This window comes from Thermobia domestica, chromosome 10 (genome assembly GCF_964235325.1).
Source record: "Thermobia domestica chromosome 10, izTheDome1.hap1.1, whole genome shotgun sequence".
Lineage (NCBI taxonomy): Eukaryota > Metazoa > Arthropoda > Insecta > Zygentoma > Lepismatidae > Thermobia > Thermobia domestica.
The window spans coordinates 247,294,067-247,316,573 of NC_137463.1; the positions used below are offsets into that span (position 1 = coordinate 247,294,067).

The 22,507-nt window shown below is 36.6% G+C and overlaps 1 protein-coding gene across 1 annotated transcript in view; it reads left to right on the forward strand.

Annotated features, from left to right (window-relative positions):
- The first annotated feature begins 861 nt into the window (after positions 1 to 861).
- Positions 862 to 22,507, forward strand: part of LOC145663148 (uncharacterized) — a 34,677-nt gene continuing 13,031 nt past the window's right edge. Inside the window, exon 1 of the mRNA XM_081729470.1 lies at positions 862 to 2,540. Within this exon, the coding sequence (XP_081585596.1) occupies positions 1,811 to 2,512 (702 nt within the window). The 5' untranslated portion in view covers positions 862 to 1,810 and the 3' untranslated portion in view covers positions 2,513 to 2,540. The remainder of the gene's footprint in view (positions 2,541 to 22,507) is intronic.

A 22,507-nucleotide genomic window follows, 5' to 3' on the forward strand; every position in this document is an offset into this window, starting at 1 on the left:
TCATGCTGATGAATAATAGTGTTTGGTGTAACTTAGTGTACACCTTTGGAATATACTATATTTATAATAATAATAATAACACGAATAAGAGTAAGAGATAAAATTTGGTGTTACACCTTGCCACGTAAATAATATTATTATTCCGGACATTTTTATGGAAAATTTCACATTTTTGTGTCCGAAAGAAGCGTATATAATATGATAATAATATATGCGTGACTACCTAGTCAACGTATTATATGTATTTTAATTTCATAACACATTGTTTTTTTTAATATGTAAAATATATGTGTATAAATATATATATGTGCTTGTGCGTGTTAGTTTGTACACGAAAAGTGAACGTTACATATATTATTTTTTGTTGTTTTAGGTAAAAAAAAAAAGAAAGAAAGAAAGAAAGAAAAAAGAGAAGACATGAGTAGCACTTACACAAAGTTGTTTAATTATTATTTGTATATGTAAAAAAAATTCTAAAAGGGAAGTCTTATCGAGGTATCTGCAATTTATATGAGTTTATTTATTTTTATTTTTTTTACTAGAACTTGATAAACTTGGTTCATATGTGTAAATATATTATGCATATATATATGTGTGTGTGTGACCTGCCTTAATATGCATATACTAACCGCACACTCTGAATCCTTTTTCCAATTGTCAGAAGAGGCTGTGAGGGGGACTTTTAGCTGGCACGTGTCACAGGGGAACAAATCGGAAGCAAAGGATACCAGTGACGTCACAATGCAACATGCTTTTGACGTGTGTTGGATTGGTTAAACATACACTAAAGATACACTACAGAGTTGAAAAGAGTAAGGGGGGTTCATATAGAGAGAATAGGATGCGGATTACTTTCAATTTCGTAAAGAGAATATCTTCATGTTTACTTCCCTTTCTATATTTAATTGGAGCGAAAATAGGGGGAAGGGGGTATAAGTAAGAAACCCCCGTGAACGGAAAAAGGGTATGAGATACGCGTAGAGACGAGCAACCCACCGTCTGGCGTTTTTTGGTCGCAAAAGGAAGAACAGTTGGTATTCGGGCCAGCAAACCATTCGAACAGACATCCTTGTAACTTCTCTGTAACGTCCTACAACGGAAGGTGCTGAAAGTCTTTTAAAAAATACTTTAGAAAAAGAAAAGAAAAAAAGGTTGTACAAGGTGCTACAGAAAAGCAAAACACAACATTTGTGGATTTGGCGGGAAATTGTCGAACACCAATCCCTCCTTCCGTGTCGTTTTCTTAGACTGACTTCTGGACTTCTAGGTCAGTTAGTTCTTCGCGAACTTTCAGGATCAGCACAAGTCATCCCTCTTTTTTTTTTCAAACCTCTATCGAGTAGAACGTCTTAGCTTTACAATCTTCCAATAACTAAATGATCCGTTATCATAACTCAATTGAATTAGTTACTTCGTGGAGATATTCATATTTAACTCGATTTGCAAGTGAATCATCAATTGATATCTTCAGGTCTTACTGCCTTTGATAACTACTATTAATATCGTTATCGAGTGATAATCACTTCAAAAACGTGAGAATGTGCGTAAAGCGAGTTTATTATTAAAACATCCAGCTATCACAAGGAATATTATACCAGTGCTAAGTTTTGTGAACCGAATGTACACCCCCTTAAAACTGATTATGTGCGATAGTGTTCCAATAGTGATTTCTTGCTAATTAAGGCAAATAATCCCCAGTGAATACATCAGTTTTCGTGTGAATATTTCTTATAATGTCTCTCAAATTACCATACTGAAAACGGAGTGATTTAATTACGTGACAAAAAATTGAGAAATTGAGTTGGGAAACATGATATTCTTCAGAGATACCAGAAAATTACAAGAAGTTGAGGAGCCTGATGGACATAGACTAATCAGGAAAGTGTCCAGCGGTCAACCAGAAACTGGACATTACCAGTTTAGTGATGTTGTGCAGTTGATGCACATGCCCAAATCAGTCGTATTTGAGGACCCTAAAGTTCACGTTCCACGATTTCTAGACATTTCTAAAAAGGAGTGCAGTAGTGAAAGCGACTCGAAGTTTCTTCTGGTCAGACGAGTGAGGCCAGAAGAAATTGCTATTGACTATAGCCCCAAACAACATCAAGAACAAAGTGATACGGACAAACAATTAGCTGACGATTCAGACGATGATAGTATTGTTGATATTTTAAATTCCGAAGACCAAAAAAGTAGTGACATTTGTGATGTGACATCAACATCCTCTAGTGTAGCGAATCAACGTGGAAATTCCTCCCAAACATCGAAATCGAACCAACGATCTTCTGGGTCTAGAAGACGATCACAGAGACAGTTGAACCCTGTTGTTGCCAAAAAGCGTAGATTAGCTGCGAACGCTCGTGAAAGACGACGAATGCAAAACTTAAATCAAGCTTTTGATAGACTACGAACAGTGTTGCCAACGTTAGGAAATGATCGCCAATTATCGAAATATGAAACTCTTCAAATGGCTCAAAGTTATATTAACGCATTGTGGGAGCTGTTGCAGTGACAGCAAGAAGGAAAAAGAAGAAAAAAAGGTAAAAATTAATTTCCATGTGTGAGCGGCCCGGGCGAACATAATGTTAAGCGCCATTTCTGATGAAATTGAGTTATTAAGTGAAATGGTTTGTGATCGAACCACAAAAGAGTATTAGGTAGTTTATTTTCCGAGAATGCAGCTGAAGATAGCAGGGGAAGTTTGTTTGTTTTGTATCGTTGCATTGAGTTGCATGGCAATGGTCAATTTGCTTTTCTAGTTTATTCTAAAGTTAGAAAATGTGACATATCATTATGTTCGCCCGATCCACTTATTTGTATTTGTAGAATATGCTAGTTATACTTGAGTTTTTCTCTCTTAAGAGGCCCTATTAAAACGGCGAAATTAAATCACCGCTAATTTTACAGTAATTATGTGATATCTTCAAATAGATAAAAGATAATCGAAATATGGAACAAGAGAGGGCTAGACAATGTTATTTTGTATGTGATACAGTTATCACGACTCACTTATCTGCCTTCAATTTCCAGCCATTTAGAAAATCGGCATTTATTTTAGCGTTTCTAAATGGTTGCAAACGCAAAGCTACTAGGTAACTCGTGATAACGGTGTCTCGTGCAAAATAATATTGTCTAGGGCGCTCTTGTTCCACATTTCGATTATCTTTTATCTATTTGAAGATATTACATAATTACCGTAAAATTAGCGGTATTTTAATTTGGCAGTGATTAGGCCTCTTAAATTGTTATTTTCAGCATTAGGTTTAAAATTAATTAAAATATTTTGGGGCTGCTCAAAAGAGGAGACTAGACAATATACGAGACGAGGCAGAAGTTTCTTGACGAGATTCAACCCTAAAATTATATTTTTCCCATTAGGCGAAACAAGATGGAAATTAGTTTTCTCATGTTGTCTCGTATTTTTTTAACGTCTCGTTTCGTCTTGATTATCGAAGAATTCTTTCTTGTGTTGTCCTGATTCTCAAAATTTTTATCTTGTTTCATTTCGTAAGTGCAAAATGAATACCTTCTTTTTTTTTCATAATTTCGTCTAGAAGTTATGAGTCCTTTCGCGCATAGTAAAAGTTAAATCTTTTAGTTTAACATCCTAGGATTATGACCTTTAGCCTAAGGGAAAGGATGATTAAGGCAAGTGACTGATAATGGAAGAATTGACTGAATGAGAAAACGGAAGTAGCCCGAGAAAATCCACGGACACGATGTTGATCACCATAAAATTTATTTAGACGCGAATCGAACCAGGAACCCCACGTATCAGAACTATGCGCTCTACCACGTCATCGTGCCCTCTTGCGTCTTGTAGAAGTTAGACCTATGTTACCTTAGTGCCAGCTATACAAGGGTCAAGAACACAACCTGTCAAAATGACCTAAGCGGTCCTTCTTTTTGTGAGTAAGGAAGAACATTCTAGTGACGAATTTTCTTTAGTCTCATGGGATTGTTTCTTTTAAAGTCAAAATAGAACAATCAACTCGGTAGCTTTTGATGGCAGTATTGTACTGGTTGGTTGTTGGAGTTTGTCTCCTTTCAGCTTTGATGCTGCAGATGAAACGGAAGTTATTGCTCAAAGCAGTTGGCGGGAAATTTCCCGTAAAACGGGAAATTCTCAGCACTGACGGGAATGCTGGAATTTTTCTTTAAAATAGGCTGAAAACGGGAAATTCTGGCATTCTCAACTTTTCTAGGCGTAAGATCTGCAACATTCAGCTCTTTCTTGGTAAAACCAGGGGGTAAAAGTGAGGGGGAACGCAGGTGGACGTCGTCTCCCCACTTCCAGAAAATATCTGTGGCGTCCACCCGTTTTCTAAAAATTACATTGGCCAAAGATAGGCACGGGGAAAGCTTTACGTAATGCGTCCTCCTACCTTTTCAGATTCACCTTATCCCTGGGTAAAAGTGAACATTACAAACACACAAAAGACTTCAAACATCAAGTTAATGTAAAGCAATTGCAAAATACCCTGCGTATCGCCGCATTTTTAAACTTATTAAATTTTTATTTATTTATTTTTTGTGGCAAGGAACCAGAATCGTGTTAAGGCCAATACAATTTAATTAAGTATTGCTTTGCTGAACATAACATTCTCTTCCAAGCCACAAAAATATCACCGTGTTCGTTAAAAAAAGTGTACATTGTGTTTTGTTTTAAATTTTGGCCCTACCATAGATATTGTAAATTATATCTAATGAGTTTGACGGGAAATTTTGCATCTAGTCGGAAAATTTCATGGTTTCGGACGGGATTTTTTCTGATCCAAAACTGGCATCACTGGCTCAAAGTGGGGTCCCAATCATTACTACAATTGCCTCCATCGATAATCAAACCTCGGGTGAAGCGTTAGCCTTTATTCATGAAGGGAAACTGTGGAGTGTTGATGTATGGGCAATTTTCTTTAATATGAAATATGTAGCAATTGTTTCAGATAAATTAAAAAAACAGCACATAATATCATATGAAACCGAAAATAACTCGAAAAATAAAATGAAATCTTTCAGTTTAATAATTATGCTTTTTAGGTTAAGGGGGACGATGATTGAAACAAGTGAATGATGATGGAAGAATTGGTGGAATATAAATGCGGGAGGAAACGAGAGTATCCTGAGAAAACTCACGGACACGATGTTGTCCACCACAAAATTACTTGGACGGGGATCGAATCAGGTACCCCACGAACCAAAGATAAGCGTTCTATCAATGAGCCACCGTGCCGGCCATATAACTAAAAAGATACGCACAGCACCCGTTCTCATGACAAGAAATACTTTAATTTAATGTACCATGATTATACCCTTTAGGTTAAAGGTGACAGTTGATTAATGAAAGCGAACGATTAGAAAAATTAAACTTTTTTGCTCTGTTACCGAAAATCGAACCCGGGGCCATTTTCAACGAAGACACACGCACTAGACCAGCATGAAGGGTTGACCGCTCTCATTTATTTATAAATTGATTATACAGTTTGTTAGAAAAATTTTGTCATAATATTTTGGGAAAAAGAGTCCTTACATCAAAATAAGAAAAAAAGAAGTTCATGTGGACCTGAGGTCAGAAGTGCGTAGTATCGTAGTTATTGAGTGCCGAAAACGTGAAAAAATGAACTTTAAAGGTCCATAGTTCCACTACTATAGGACTGGCCGATCAGAATTGGGTCAAGACATTGCTGAGAAACTAGTATGTGAACTGTCCAAAAAAATCCATCTTTCAGAACCTCCAGTACTTGCACAACCATTTTTAGATTGGCTGTTTGGGAATACTCGATCACTCTCTACTTATCTCTCTAAAAGTTGGTGTGCAAGTACTGGAACATTCTTAAACATGGATATTTGGATAGTTCACATCAGGGCCGTGCCGTGGAAAATCAGTGTCCGGGGCGAGAGCATACGACAGCGTCCCCATACATATATTCCAAGCAATTTTTCCTATCTTTTTTTCGTTTTTTCTCCCGAATTTTTCGCCCTTTTTACTTCGGCGCTCGGGGCCGTCGCCCCGCTCGCCCCTTCCCACGGCAAGACCCTGGTTCACATACCAGTTCCTCAGTGAGATCTTGTCCCGGCTACGATAGGTCCTATAATAGTGGAGCTATGAACTTCTAAAGTTCATTTGTTTCATGTTTTCGGTACCATATAACTCCGAAATTATCCACTTGAATTGTTTTTCTAATTTTGATGAGAAAAATCTGTTTCCAAAATATTGTGACACAGTTTTGTAACACCCTGTATATGACGGAACTAAACATGGTTTATTTTTTTTTTTAAGTTATGCATAAATAGATTTCTTAAAAGTAAATTTCTTGAAAACAGATTTTTTTTTACTTTGTAGTACGATTTATTTTATTTGTTCATAATTATCTGAAAAGTAAGCATGTCCTTTAAAAGAAATATAGTTTATTTTATTTTGTACTTCTTAAGTTATAATTAAATATTCCAATTTAACATCCCACGATTACGTCATTTAGGCTAAGGGAGACGGGTGATTAAGGCAAGTGAATGATGATATAATAATTGATGGAATGAAAATGTGGGACGAAACGGAAGTACCATTAGAAAACACAAGGACACAATACTGTCCACCACAAACTTACTTCGCCAGGTATTGAACCACGAACCTCACACACAAGCACTCTACTACTGAGCCACCGTACCCCCATCCCTAAGTCATATGATAAATTACATTTTTTTATCGTTGTAGAATTTTGTTCCTTTCCTTCCCTACAAATTGACAAGACTTTGTGTCTTTTTCACACTATAGTCTGGCTGCGGAAGAGCTTTAAGAGTCTGTATCACTACGAAATTAAAATACCGCTATTTTTACAGTAATTATGTGATATCTTCAAATAGATAAAAGATAAACGAAAAGTGGATCAACACCTCCCTAGACGATGTTATTTTGCATGAGGTACTGTTATCACGAGTCATATAGTAGCTTTCCGTTTGCAGTTATTTAGAAACGCGAAAATAAATGCCAATTTTCTAAATGACTGGAAATCGAAAGCAGATAAATGAGTCATGATAACGGTATCTCACGCAGAATAATATTGTCTAGGGAGGTCTTGTTCCACTTTTCGATTATCTTTTTTATCTATTTGAAGATATCACATAATTACTATAAAATTAGCGGTATTTTAATTTTGCAGTGATGAGGCCTCTTAAAAAATTATACAACAAAAGAGTTTGTCTTATTTTGGGGTAGGTTAAAATAAAGAAATATGGCTAAGCCTTAAAAAGCATTAAGCGCTCCACCATTAAGTTGTTCATTATAAGTCATTATGATGAAGCGTGTCCAATTATTTTGTAGTCTTAGATTTATTTCTTCATTTCACCCATAAAAATATATTCTTTTCTGTGTGTTTTATATATAAAAAACATTAGTCATATTATTTTTTATACCTGGGGAGTACTGTGGCTCAGTGGTACCCAGGGGCGTCATTTCAGATTTCGCTTGAGGGGGGAGCAAGAGCACCAGCGACATAAGATGTTCACGATTTGTACTAGTATCTCAGTAGACAATAGATTAAAGTATATGTAATATTCAAACTCTTGGGGGGGGGCAATTGCTCCCTTCTGCCCCCCCCCCCTAAATGACGCGCCTGGTGGTACTTCTGGTGCGTGAGGTTCCTAGTTCAATTGCCGACCAAGTAAGTTTGTAGTGGACAACATCGAATCCGTGGGTTTTCTCGGGGTAACCACCGTTTCCTCCCAAATTTTCATTCCACCAATTCTTTTATCATCATTCACTTGCCTTAGTCATCCATCTCCTTTATGCTAAAGGGCAAAAACGTGGGACGTTAAACTGGAATATTTTATTCTTTTTCACTTAACCTACTATTTTTTACTTTTTATTACACGATGTTTTCACATTCAATTTGTTCTTGAAATCTGTGGAATTACTGTAGTAGTTTACGAATATCTTGCGATGGCTCAATAGCCGGTGGGTGTAGCCGAACGGTTTAGGACAGTGTTTCTCAAAGTGTGGGTCGCGACCCATTGGTGGGTGGTGGGCCGTTTCTTTGATGGGTCGCGAGTTTTTCCTTTGAATTGTGAAAAATTGTAGTTTCATGCAGAAACATATGTTGTAAAGTAAGTACTACTATCAGTAGAGATGCTGAGTTGGGATAGAAAGAGAATGGGTGAGTCAAAATCTGTCATGGGGTAGGGCATTCATTGCATTGAGAATAGTGTTAGCTCTGTGTTACCTTTCTATGGAAAAATTAGAAATATGATTTACAAAATTTAATTGGCTTGAAATACCACTATTTCGTACAATGACAATGTGTACTTGAATAAAAGTAGGTCCGCCACAAAGTACATTTTAATATTTAATGTGGGTCGCGGTAACAACAAGTTTGAGAGCCACTGGTATACTTTAAAATATACAAATTGCATGGGTAACAAAAATTAAAGTTGTTGAAAGTTAATTTCTACATTAAAGGTCACTCTAGTGGCGTATTTAGGGGAGGCTATCGCGCTGAAACCTCCCGAAATACGGTAAATTTGTTACTTTTTCCTATTCCACGTACAACAATAAGCCTTCCTACCATTTCTAAGAATTTCATTGACTTTCCATTTTCTTATGCTCTTTGTTCAAAAATAGTACTCTATTTGTCAAATTTCTTTCCATGTAAGAACTGCGTTCTTTTTTTTTTCTTTCTTTCGTCTATTCTACTCTTCTGTTCCTTTTCTTAGTTGTTACTTTCTTTCGTTTCTCCTATCATACTTTTGACCGTTGTTAGTTGTTATTCAAGTCGGCTGTCGTCTGTAACAACGAAACTAAGATAAGCGAAACTGGTGTTCCTCACCAACTTGCACTTATATCAACGTAACGGGACTTTAGTTTTTATATCAGAGGAATAGTTACATCGTTAAGTTATAAAAAAAGGTAAATGTTTGAATTAAAGAAAATGAAAAAAAGGGGGGGACAAGTAACCCGGGAGATTTTTTAGGTCAAGAGGATGCTTCCTTTTTCTTCTATGAATAGAATAAAAGATTAGATGTACTGAATATTTTTGTGTATATCATATCACATAAGATTCACCAGTTTGCAATTCTTGCCATTAAAACTTATTAATTTATGTATAAATTAAAATATATATATATAATTCTAAAACTCCGGTGGGCAATTGCCCACCCTCCCTGTTTTCCTATGTTGCGCATATCTCCCTCGAAACAAAATCCTAAATACGTCACTGGGTCATTCAAAAGTTTTAAAATCTTCAATATCGTCTTAGATCGCATTAAATAACTTTGAAAATTAGTTAAATCATTTCTTATTTTGAATTACATCATTGCTTCATTGTTTTATTGCCCAAGTAAAATAGAGAAATTAAGGGTCTTCACTACAGCGAAATTAAACTACCGCTAATTTTAGAGTTTTTCTGTAATATCTTCAAAACATATCAAAATATTCGAAATGCAGAAACGTAGTGAACTAGACAATACGATTTTGCATATGATACCGTTATCACAACTCATCTATCTGCTTTTGATTTGCAGCTGTAGATAGATTTAGCATTTTTTGCGGATTCTGTAAATAGCGGCATACCAAAAGCACATAGGGGAGTTATGATGAAAGTATTACATGCAAAATCGTATTGTCTAGTTCACTACGTTTCTCCTTTTCGAATATTTTTATTTGTTTTGAAGATATCACAGAAAAACTCTAAAATTAGCGATGGTTTAATTTCGCTGTAGTGAAGACCCTTAAGTCACAAGTGTTCATTACAATTATAAGCATATTTTGATATTTGTTGCATGACAGATGACTATTGCAATTGTTTGGTATATTGAAATGAGACATTTTTAATAAAAATAACGTCCCATGCCCTTTAGGCTAAGAGAGAGGGATGATTAATGAAATTGAAAGTTTGTGAAATCAAATATTTCTGCTACGGCGGGAATCAAACCCGGATCACATGTACGAAGGATAGTGTGATAACCATTAGGCCAAGGAGAAACGTTTTAAAAATATTTGTTTCACAATGTACACTCATGTCCAAAATTATTGTCGCATGTCTATAAATATGTTATTGTAGGAATATAATTTCATAAAGAATTCGTCCGGTATTTCTTATAATGTTAGTATGTGTATAATCGACAGACATGGATGTGGAAAATTTCATGTCAAAAGAGCAGTAAATAAGAACAATAACAGGAAAGTAAAACTTTATTGTCCATTTAGCAACATTTTGTTGTACTCACTCTAATTTTCGTATTTATAATTCTTTTCCTATGAAATTTACCACAAATATACATTTCCCAATTGTACACATAGTATCAGTATTAAAAATACTCTGCAGAATCATTATCAAATTATATTCTTACAAGAAAACAGTTATAGATATGCGACAATCATTTTGGACAGAGTGTACATTTACAATGAAATGTTTTATGAAGCTGAATTAATGAATTAAATTAAATGAGATTTAAAGTGATTTGATTGTAACAATGATTTAAATAGTTTAATAACTTGTATTTGCAATATTTTTTAGTTATTTCACAATATAGCAGTGCTGTACATTCTTGTGGGGTACCGCACAAAAAACATTAGTTTCGTGTATATCAAAGGTCAAACAAAAGCATTATTAATAACATACGAAGAATATGACCAAATTTAACTCCGTGAGGTACTCGTACTACAATGATTGAATTCTACACATACTCTATTTAGAATAGACTTATCAAATCCTGGCAACACGCCTATGTAAAGCAGTGATGCCAATTCCTTCTGAGCCATTTTCCCTTCACAAGCTTCAGAATTTACCTTTTCCGGATAAAATTTCCCTTCATCCAAACCGTTAAAGTACTGTATTTAGTAAACGTATTTTTAATCGTTTTCGCTTCCACCCCCTCACCGCAATCTTATAACCACATACAAGCAGATACCTGACAGCCTTCCTTTTAGCTTACACAGAATTTGAACTTGATTTGTTGTTTAGGTATTTAAGGCTTCGCGATAGAGGAGGGGAAAGGATATGGAACGGTGTAGGTCGGACCTATGTTAAAGATGCAATCTCTGCATTTGCCTGATATGACTGAGGAAAAACCCTATAAATATCTCGTCCAGGACGGACAACCTAAATAAATCATAAAAAATATAAAATAAATGTTATGTAAATTTAATTTTTATCCTAGATATCATGATAGATTTTAATATTACTGTAACCTAAGGTACAAAGAAAATATTAAGTATATATTTGGTATGTATTTACTTAAGAACAGCATTCCCATATTTACTGAAACGAATACGAACAGTTACAAAGAAAACTCTAGCTGCTACTGTATTTGGCTGTACACGAGGAATGTTCGTAAGCACAATACAAACTAAATCAAAGTTTAGAGATGCGTAATTCTTAAGAATTTATAATTCTGTGCGCACAGTTACCAGAAAATTTGTTACCTTACACAAACACACATACACTAACAACCCAGTATTCGCCCATATTGAAGAAAGGTTCAAATTTCCCTGCAATATTGAGAGATTAGAAGCAATTTCCCTTGGCATCACTGATGTAAAGTATCCGCTTGCTGCCGTGTTAGGTTATAACAAGAATAATCAAAACAGGACTCTCGGAAGTTAATGTGTTTTGGTACTTTACGTTAATAATCCAAAAACATATATCATCGCAAAACCAAAAAGTGAGCTCATCTATTCTTTTATTAAAAATAAATGGATTAGAAACTGGTTTCTTTTTCTTAAAGGTATTTCTGTTAAATATGTTGTAATTCCGTAAGAAGTGCCATCTTCATTTCATTTTAACGCCTTCCACTGGTCATTAATTCACTTCAATTATATATATATATATAAGATGATCTATGTTCCAAGTGATAAATTTCGTTCACATAAAGAATATCCTTTTTTATGCCGCAGAGTAGGTCCAAAATGTTAAGGCTTAGCTTAGTTTAAGTTAGTTTGGGTTTAATATTTCTGGACGTACTCTCCGGTAGAGACCTGCACGGGCTGGGCTCAGCCCGAGGCCCGAAGCCCTGGGCGGGCCGACTCTGTTATTTCTTTGGGCCGGGCCGGGCTTGGGCGGGCCGACACTGATTTCCCTTCAAGTCGGGCCGGGCTAGGGCCGATTAATTGCAATTCTTTAATAATTATTGACTTTCGTTAAACAATAATTAGAATGAAGACAAACGAAATGTGTCCATGAAAAATGTTACAAAATGAGACTTTGAAAATTTTTGGGGCCCGGGCTGGGCTTGGGCCAAGAATTTTAAAATCTTATCGGGCCGGGCCGGGCTCGGGCCGAAAACCTCCAAAACTTTTCGGGCCCGGACTGGGCCGGGCCTAGGTATATTCGGGCTGGATTGGGCTCGGGCCAAAAAATTCGGCCCGTGCAGGTCTCTACTTTCCGGTACTTAACCCAAAGAAGGTGGATACTTGTGTGCAGGGCTGCCAACCTTAGAGAACAAAATTATCGATTTTCATCTTTTAAATTGTCGTATATTACAAAAGATTATTGTATATTCGTTATGTACATGATATTTGTACAATAAAAACAAAAACAAATATAATACTATTAATAATAGCAACAATATATAATAATTTTATCTAGTAATCTTCAGTTTCAAACTTGAAATTGGCGTCGCTGTTGTCACCATATTAAAAAAAAAAATGTTATTAACACTACTCTGAACAACATTTCCACCCCTCGTAAACGTAACTGATAGGGATGCGCTCGAGTCGAGACATGTCTCGAATCTCGACTCGACTCGACTCGAATTCGAGTCGAGATTCGAGTCGAGACACACTTTGTAAAATTCGAGACGAGTCGAGACAAACGTATTTCTCGACTCGAATTTTCGAGTCGAGACACGAGTCGAGTCGAGACGGCTCTTAAAAATCTCGACTCGACTCGAATGTCTCGAAAATCTTTCTATAATTTTTAATATTATTTTGAAGAAAGTATTCACTCAGAAACAGCCTTGAAACCAATTCCAGCTTTTATTCCTTCAGAAAGGTACAGAACGCATAAAATTAATAGTTAATCTTTAAAGATCAAGGTTTAATTTTCAGCTCAATTCAGTTAATTAGAACTAATAGTTAATGTCGTTGTATTTGATTGTACTGCAAATATAATGATAATAATAATAATTGATTATCTAGTTTGTATAAAACTATTATCCGTAGTCTAAATATAGTTTGTATAAAACTATTGCGATAAAGTGAACTTCATAAATTCTCTGAATGAGCAGTTGGTAGTCTATAGTAATTTAGCATAGTTATAATTATTGTGTTTTCGTTCCCATGAACGCAATAGGGTTACGTAACTTCTGGATTATTCGCTTGCCCAACTATTCTGAGGCTTTAATATGTTGCAGCATATCACGAGCTACGGATAATATATAATGTAACATTTGTTGTAAATCACATATTATGATACGAGACTATTTTACATAGTATATCTTATCTAATATAAATAAAATAAAGAGTTTGTTTGTGTGTTTGTCTGTCTGTCTGTGTGCGATCTGGGAACCAGACGAGTGGAAATTTGGTCACAGGTACCTTAGTCCAGGCCCCAGATCAAGACCAAGCGTTTTTTTTTTAAATTTCGAACCAGGGGGGTCTAGGGGGAGACGTTTACTGGGACCGACCTGGGGACCAGACAAGTTGACCGAGAGTTACCAAATTTTGGTCACGGATACCTTGGTCCAGGTCCCAGTCTAAGGCGAAGCGTTTTTGTCAAAATTGGAACCAGGGGGTCTCAGGGGGACGTTTAGCGAGACATGTAGTAAAAGTAATCCAAATTGATCGACATTAGTGTCAAATCCATAGTTTTCACGGTCGCTGAGATCAATGGTGACACTTCCATCAGCGATGACTTGCAAATTCAGCTACTACTGTATGCGGGCCGGGTGTCAGCGGGTGAGGAATACCGAGACATGTATAAATAGCCCATATTGATTGATACTAGTGTCAAGTCCATAGTTTTCGCGGTCCCTGAAATGAATAGTGATACTTCCACAGGTGTTAACTTCCAAATACAGCCCCCATGCGAAGAATGGGTATATTAAGCTAGTATTACAATAAATGGACTGCTTGGATGCCAAGAACTAGTACAGATAAGTATCATTCACTTCTATGAATAGGTATTTTTAAAAGGATTTTTGTAAACACTAAGTTATAAAACAATGAACTACATACAGTAGTTATGGTTTTGGTTCCCAACATAAAAGAAATATGGATTGTTCATGAGATATTGAACTTCAACTTTCACTCCTGGAAAATTTCAATTTTGGAGTTAGGCCACTTGGCATCAAAGCAGTTCACTGTAAGATAAATACATTCCGCACATTAGTAACATAGTTTTTCAGGGGCCTTCGATTTCCATCCTCTCAAATGAAAGCTGAACGATTGCTTGATACATGCTGACTATATAGGAGAAATAGTGTATTAAGTTTTCGAGCTTTGGTGCGTATCCGTATTTACACTCTCATATATAACTTTAAGTTCACACTCAAATCGAGCTAATTGCTTAATGCATTTCGAAAGCTTTTGTTTTTGTGCAGCTCATTAAGAAAAATCTATTTCATAATCGTAACATTTATGTACCAAGAAACTATGAACGTAAAGTGGACTCGACCTAGCCCCGTGGCCGCTGTGACTCAGTGGCACAGCTCTCACCCTTGGTGTGTGAGGACTCTGATTCTGTGTGTGTGTGTGTGAACTCCGCGGCTAGTGTACGCGTCTTTGCCGTGGAAGACTCAGGCTCAATTCCCGGCGCGAGCTCATGTAGTTCGGATTCCACGTTAATCAGTAGGTCTACATTTCATATATCCTCGCTGCTGAAAGAGACGGTAAAGTCAAAATCAACTCAACAATATATATGTGTGTGTGCTTATGTGAATTTCCTTGTGGCTGTATGGTTAACACATACGCCTTGATCGCGGGAGACTCTGGTTCGATTTACGGTGGAAGCTCATGAAGTTGTTACCGGTATCCCACTTTAAACTGTAGATCCATGCCTCATATAACCATAGATATAATATGGTACAGAGTAAAACAGGCATAGAAATTTAAGCTTTTTAGGCTAACTTAATCTTACATATAATGCAACTAGCTTGGCCAAGTTATAATGGAGGAAATGCTATCATTGCAACACTCTGAGAATAGAAAATGTTCGTCAGGTATTACTATGCCCCCCTCTCCTGCAGAATGAAAACCCTGACTAAAACTCAATATATATATATAAAACTATTTTGTGTAATGTAACAAACAGTGGCGGATAGTATTCATGTTTCCTTGCAGAGGTCCTTACGAGGGTTCGCTTCCATCTTCCTCTCCCCAAGAACTAAAATAAATTAAAAAATTGCTATTACTTGTTAATCTTGTACAAAGGACGCAATTAAAGTCCCAGTGTAACACCCCTTCACATTTAGATTTTTCCCCTGGAAGAAAACCAGTTATTATTGTTTCTTGATTTCTCAGTCTCACCTACATAAACATACGAATAGAATTACAGGATAGGACATGTTTAGAGTGCTTGCACGTGACATCTAACTATATTTCTCATCAAATGTGTCACAGATGAAAATTTCCGTTTGTACTGCCTCTATTTTCTGGTACATATGTTTCATTTATGTTATGTTGCTAAAATTCGTTAGGAAACAAGTACAGACTGCGCCTGTGTGCCTGACAAAACGTAAATGTACTGGATAATTATTTCTTCACTTTCTTCCAGAAAAAAAGTAACCCATCTCATGTCGGCTAACAAAAGGAGGTAGCGGACCAAAGATAGCCGTTAATTACCTAAGGTCGTTACACAGCAGGGGTTTCATTCAGTCAGAGGGAAAAGAAAAAATAATTTAAGGTTACTACATTTGTTTTGAACTGCAATATACTTCTTCCTTTTATTTTAAGAACCATTTTCTTCTCATTTGTCTGCATCAGGAAAAAAATGCAAAAAATCACTAGAATGTGCCTATTTACCCAAAGTACGTACTAGATCACTAGTTCAATAGTAAAATCACTAAATCTAGTACGAAATCATAAATGTGGCTTCCCTGGGTTGGAGCGAAAGTAATGGTTGGAGTAAAAACTAGTCCGTATTTCTACTGCGTTCTGTTGTTGAATTCACAGAAATGTTCAAAAATAAATTCAAGAAGTAAAACACGATCCTACAAAAGACTGTTTACTTGCTCACTGGTTTTCGTATTGTGAACTGAAACTCAAGTGCGCAGTCATGTTGAATACTTCTGTCCCTTTCTACTTTACAATTTGAGGTGGGATGAGGGTCAGAATAGATCTAGTGATATACCGCTAAAGGAAGTGCTTCAGTACAGAGTCGGAAGCGGTATGTATTGTTTATACTACTTACAACGTTACCCCCCACATAAAATATAAATTCACCCTTTCTCCCTTCCCTTTTTCGAATACAATGAACCGACTCTTTTGCTGAAGAAAGATGCTAAAAGAAAATTGAAACATCTGTGTCTAAACTTTCTTTGAAGCGCAGTCTTTTGTATTTGTAAGGTTTTGCGAGTGTTTTCGAGCTAGCCAAATCTTTTACCATGGACTCCTGCTGCGAACTGACCGTGAGTAAACACCCGATCTCGCTGTGCTCAATTTCTCTCGCACACGTGAAATGGGTTTGTTGTTTCCAAAACAAATAGGAAGTTACCTTGTGCTTTTGCATTTCTGCACGCACACAGGTACCATTGTTGTTTTAATGATCAGAAGAAATATCAAAACCATCCGATATATATGATACGAAACAGCTAACAGAGGGAGGCAAAGATAAAAGTAGGCCTATACCAAGTTTTCTGCGTGATACCATTATGGAGAATAAATATTTGATAAAGTCACGTAGATGCGCTTAAACCTATTCCATCTGTCCTTATAACTTTTCTGGTCTCATCAATTTCTCAGGAGAATACGTACAACATATGTCCAAATTCCATATATACTCTTTCTAAACCAATCAGTAAACTCATTAAGAACACCAACTGATATCAATAAACAGTAAAGAAAACAATACTTTATACTTCTATCATTTGGTACACATCTCTATGAAGCATAGCTTGTTTCTTTTCGAAATAGCTCCTTCGTGTCACAGCTGTGGTTAGTTTTGTTTTGTGTTAGGATGAAAGAGACAAATGCAATATTTGCTTCGCGGTGAAGTTATATATATTATTAAGATGAGCGAGGTTTAACAAAGAGTGCCTTTCGGATGCACAATTTAACGGGTAGTTGCAGTCCGTGTTGAGAATCGAACCAAAGCTATGTAAGACATGTTATGATAAATCCAAAAGGTGTGTTGTATCGGTGCAGTACCAGTTTTTCACGTTTTTCAAAATGTTCCAAAACCAAAAGAATAATCTTTAAATTCTGATATTTTAGTCGTCACAAATTACAATTTTATAATGTAGTCAATGTTTATAATTACTGGGCAGTTGGGCGTTTAAACTAATGACATCATAATAAAGTCAAAACCATAATTTTGAGTTGAATTGATTCTGAGTTTAACGTCCCGTTCAGCAGCGAGGCTATGTGAGACGTGGACCTACTGATTAACGTGGAATCCGAACCACATGAACTCCCACCGGGAATCAAACCCAGGTTTTCCACGCCAAAGGCAAGTATGCTAACCGTTAGCCACGAAGGAGCTCCCCCATAATTTTAGTGGGCGATAAGAAATATCTCGCCAGTGCTTTTACAATAAATAAAATTTTATAAGTATTAAAGAATAGTGGTAAGAGATTTTATAATAGCTCTTTTATTTATGAGATATGAGTATTTTGAAAAAAAAAAAAACAACTAAAGAATAGGTTGGCGGAACCACAAAAGACTCGTAAAATAAACTTTCTTATAAATACATACGCACCTTACTCACCTTTTATAATTGCCATGCTTACGTTCTCCACAAAAACAGAAATTCTCTTTTAGTGATACTTTACACAAGATCATGAAGTGGGTTCAAATTTAATTAAAGGCAAAATACAATACAATAATCCACAAATATTGCCTCAAGTGAGTTTAAAGATTTCTAAACACTAGTGCGAAACCGGGCTCTGCCGTTGCGATCGATTTACTGGTCTTGAGACGAAAGTAAGAAGGGACTTACGCACACAGTAAGTAAAAACAATTAATATGCCTGTAGCTTTCCCCCAAATGGGCGTATCTTAAAACTAACCTCACCATTATTTTTCTAATTAAATTCTAGCCCGAAATTATGTATCATATTACCCTATTCGCATTTTGAAAACTTGACCTTAATTCAGAATGGCGGATTTCAAGATGGCTGCCATCAAGGTCATATCTACCATACGACTTCCCCCCAGGACTTATATGTATCCACATGGTTTTTCTTCACTTTTCTTCATTAACGCTCCGTTTACAAAGGGTAGTAAGGGACTTCTGTAGTAATCTCTAATAACCACATCACAATTCTTAAAAGTTATTTAAAAAAATAGAAAACATGCACCATGGCAAAAATTTGTCATCACAAGTAATGATGCATACATGCCTTCTATCAGCAAAAAAAGTTTCATTGAAATTGGAGCCGGACATTTGAGTGATGTCCCTTGTGGGATGTGATTGAACGTGACGTCAGAGCACATCGCCCTTCTTCCCGGAATTTACGGGAATTAGGTGACCTGAGTGAGCACATGCGGTGCCAGCTCTCTCCAGCGACCTATCAAGGATCATTGCGTGTATGCCAAGAACGGTCGCCGTTTTTATCCATGCCAAAAGTCGACATACTGACAATTAGGTAGGTAGTCATGATGGTCTGGCTGATGTGTGCGTATATTTTAACTCGTACATTTTGTCTCGACTCGAATTTCGAGACGTCTCGACTCGAATTCGAGTCGAGTCGAGACAGAGACTGTCGAGTCGAGACACGAGTCGAGAAAGAAACATATTTTCGAGTCGAGACACGAGTCGAGACAACATTTTCTCGAGACGAGTCGAGACAGGCTTAAATCTCGACTCGACTCGACTCGAATGCATCCCTAGTAACTGAATTGAAAAATGAATGTAGGATTATCATTCGCAATTCTTAAATTGATATTGATTTATTTTAGTAGTAATGAGACTGTTAAAAACCTCACTGTGTATGTTTTATAATTATTTAATGCACCTCTACAATTTATTTGCATATTCATAAAATACAAAAAAAAAAAAGTGAGCGTTCTAAAATTATCGTATATTAATCTATTATTGCCAGGGCTTTATCGTATATAGCCATTGGCTCAAATTTGTCTTCAACATTGTAGGGACGGATAGGACAGTTCCCTTAATCTTTTCTTTAGAGCGATGTTCAAAATATTTATGAAGTTGAATAGCAATGCTGTGGAGGATCAGGGGAGCAGAGTTGCCTTCAACAAGGGAGGCGGGTAGATTGAGGCTTATTCTGGGGGAACATCAATTTCATATGCGGGGAACACGTATTTCCAAAAACTGAAGCTCCTTCGAAAATTCAGGGGGGATAAGGAAAACGGTTGCCCCCCCCCTTTATTTTCGAAGGAGCTTCAGTTTTTCGAAATATATGACAAAACATATTAATTTGCTTTCATATACTAAAGTACTTACTTAATGTATTTATCATACTCTAGTTTATTTACTGTAGTTAGTAAGGATTGTTCCATGTGATGAACGGTTTTATATCCACGCGTGCATCAAAGTGTGTATGTGTGTGTCTTCGCGTCTCTGCGCTTCTATGTCGTTCTTTTGCCCTCTTCCAATGGGTCGTTTGGCCCCTTAAAATGAATCGTTTGTCCCCCCCTCCTTGGTTTTGGCAGTTATGATTATTTATTTATATACAGGAATTCAGCGTCCCAATGACTCTAACAGGTTCATCTTCGCCCTTATGTCATTGCTGAAACCGGGAGTATTACAGATCCACTATAATTTTTCCTTTCAAGATTGATTTCTTTAGAACGTGATTTCAGGGAATTGACGAGGCAACGCCTTTGGCGTTCCTCTTCGTTATGTATTTATTTCAAATCAGTAGCGTCATTTCAGATTTGGCTTCGGGGGGAGGGGGGCAAAACCCCTTGATATAAGTAAAATTTCGCGTTTTTCACTGACTTACTACTATTCTATTGATAAAATCTATATAAATATCAAACTCAGGGAGGGGCAAATGACCCTCCCTGCCCCCCTGAATGACGCCCCTTTTTCAAATGCATTGTATTTCCTTATTTGTCTATTTCATTCTTCTCATTACAGTAGGACGTTGATAATCGAAATGTCAAAAAACCGAACGCGGTCCGTAGAAGCTTTTTACATTTTGTCTTAGCGCTAGCGATAAACAAACAATAGGGTTGTCCGTCGGCGTTGTGTGAAGTCAGTGTTTTTACAAAAGCTCATTCATATGTAATTGTTTGTCATACATATTTTTATTTTTATTTTCCTTTAGGCCTATACAAGTTAAGGTTTAACTTTGAGTTACGAGAACAGTGTAATTTAGTGTACGAGCAGGTTCTTTAGAAATGTTAAATGGAAGTAGCCTTACGTACAGTATTGTAATTACTGTATGTAGACGACTGTATAACCACTGTATCGATAAAAGAGCATTATTACCTTACAGTATATTTAAGCCAAATGGTATTTTCTTGGTCATTTTCGAAAATTCGAACTACCTGGGGTCCCAATTAGTTCGGATTTTCGACTTCCTACTGTACTTCCAAATATAGTTTTATTCATTCTGTGATTCTTTTATTTTGCATGAAGATTTATTCCACTCTTTGAACATTGATTCTAATTTTTGAGGGAAACGGAGAGGCACAGCAACTACTTAGGGGTAGTTTTTTTTTTCTATACCGAGAACGAGTTCTATGTTACTTCTTGTACATTACAATACATGTATGGGAGGACAGCTTAAGGGTACATATTACCATCAGGGGGACAATTGCCCCTTTGCCTCCCTTTAGCGTCGTCACTGATTTAAGGATTATATTGTTTAGAGAATCGGTGCCTTACAAGTAAGCCATTAAAAGGGAGAGTTGAACCTGATCCGTATCGCAGCCTCCCAGAAACCTTCAGTTGTTTGTTGAGATTTAAATACAGTGCCGGATCTAGCCAGAGGCCGAGGGACCTAGGCCCCGAAATTAATTTTGAAATGAAATGAAAAATGAAATCTTTAAGTTTTACGTCCCACGATTATGCCGGTTAGGCTAAAGGAGACGGTGATGATAAGAGATGAGTGGAATGGTGGAATGAAGAAAGTGGGAGGAAACGGGAGAACCTCGAGAAAACCCACGAGCACGGTGTTTGTCCACCACAAGGTCCACACGGCGCGAGCTGGGATCGAACCAGAGACCCCAAGCACCGCAGGTGAACGCTCTACCACTGAGCCACCGCGCCCCCCAAAATTAATTTTGAGTGCTATAAATAATTTAAGCTATTATTTATATATTTTTTGAAAGTTTAAAGTAAACTCATGATATACCTATCATAGTCTCGATTCTGACTGCTCCCCCTCAGTTTTACCTTCTAGATCCGTCACTATTTAAATAATAATAATAATAATAATAATAATAATAATAATAATAATAATAATAATAATAATAATAATAATAAGCCAAAAATGTAAGATGAACTCAAGTAATCCCCCTTCCCCAAAAATAAAATTATCTCGTCCCCTCCTGTTTTAGTTTTCTGGCTACGAGCTTAGATAGAAGAAAACTGGGCAAATGCAAAACTGTATATTGGTCTATTGTACCCTTTCCTTCTGTTGCTAATACTAAAGGTACAAAGAGACTCGGATCTAGCCCGGGGCCGGGGGACTAAGCCCCAGAGGTGACCACTTTGACCTAACCTCACTCAACCTTACGCTTACAAACTCATTTCGACCTCACGCTCACTCGACCTCACGCTCACAAACTCATTTCGACCTCACGCTCACATAACCAGCCTAACCTCACGCTCACATAACCAATCTGACCTCACGCTCACTCAATCTCACGCTCACTTCGTGAGGTTGAGGTCGAGTGAGCGTGAGTTCCGAACTCGTGAGCGCCGACCTCATGAGTTTGGACACCTTTGCTAGGCAACCAGTTTTTTTAGTGATAAAAATAAGTGAAGCTATTATTTATACTTTTTTTGAAAGTTATAGAAAATTCATGATATACCTATCATTGTCTGAGTTCTGGCTCCCCCTCCCCAGTTTTTACCTTGTAGATTCACCGCTACTACAAATTCATTTAATAAAGTTCATATTAACAAGACATAATAATAACCTTATGTCTGGACAAGATAATGATTAAAGTGGAACACTTTGTAACTCAATATTGATTTGTGCATGCACGCGTGTTAATATTATTATTATTACTTAAATATTCACGTAATGAGAATAGAATAAAAAAAATCAATAGCCGAGAGCTACAAGAAACATAAAAAAATAATCTTATTACCAAACCGAAATGTAAATACATTCTGTACCATATATGGCTGGCTACCTATAAAATATATATAAAGCTTAAACTTTGGAATTGGAAGCAACAAAATAAAAAAAGAAAAAAGGAAACGTATTATCTACGCTTG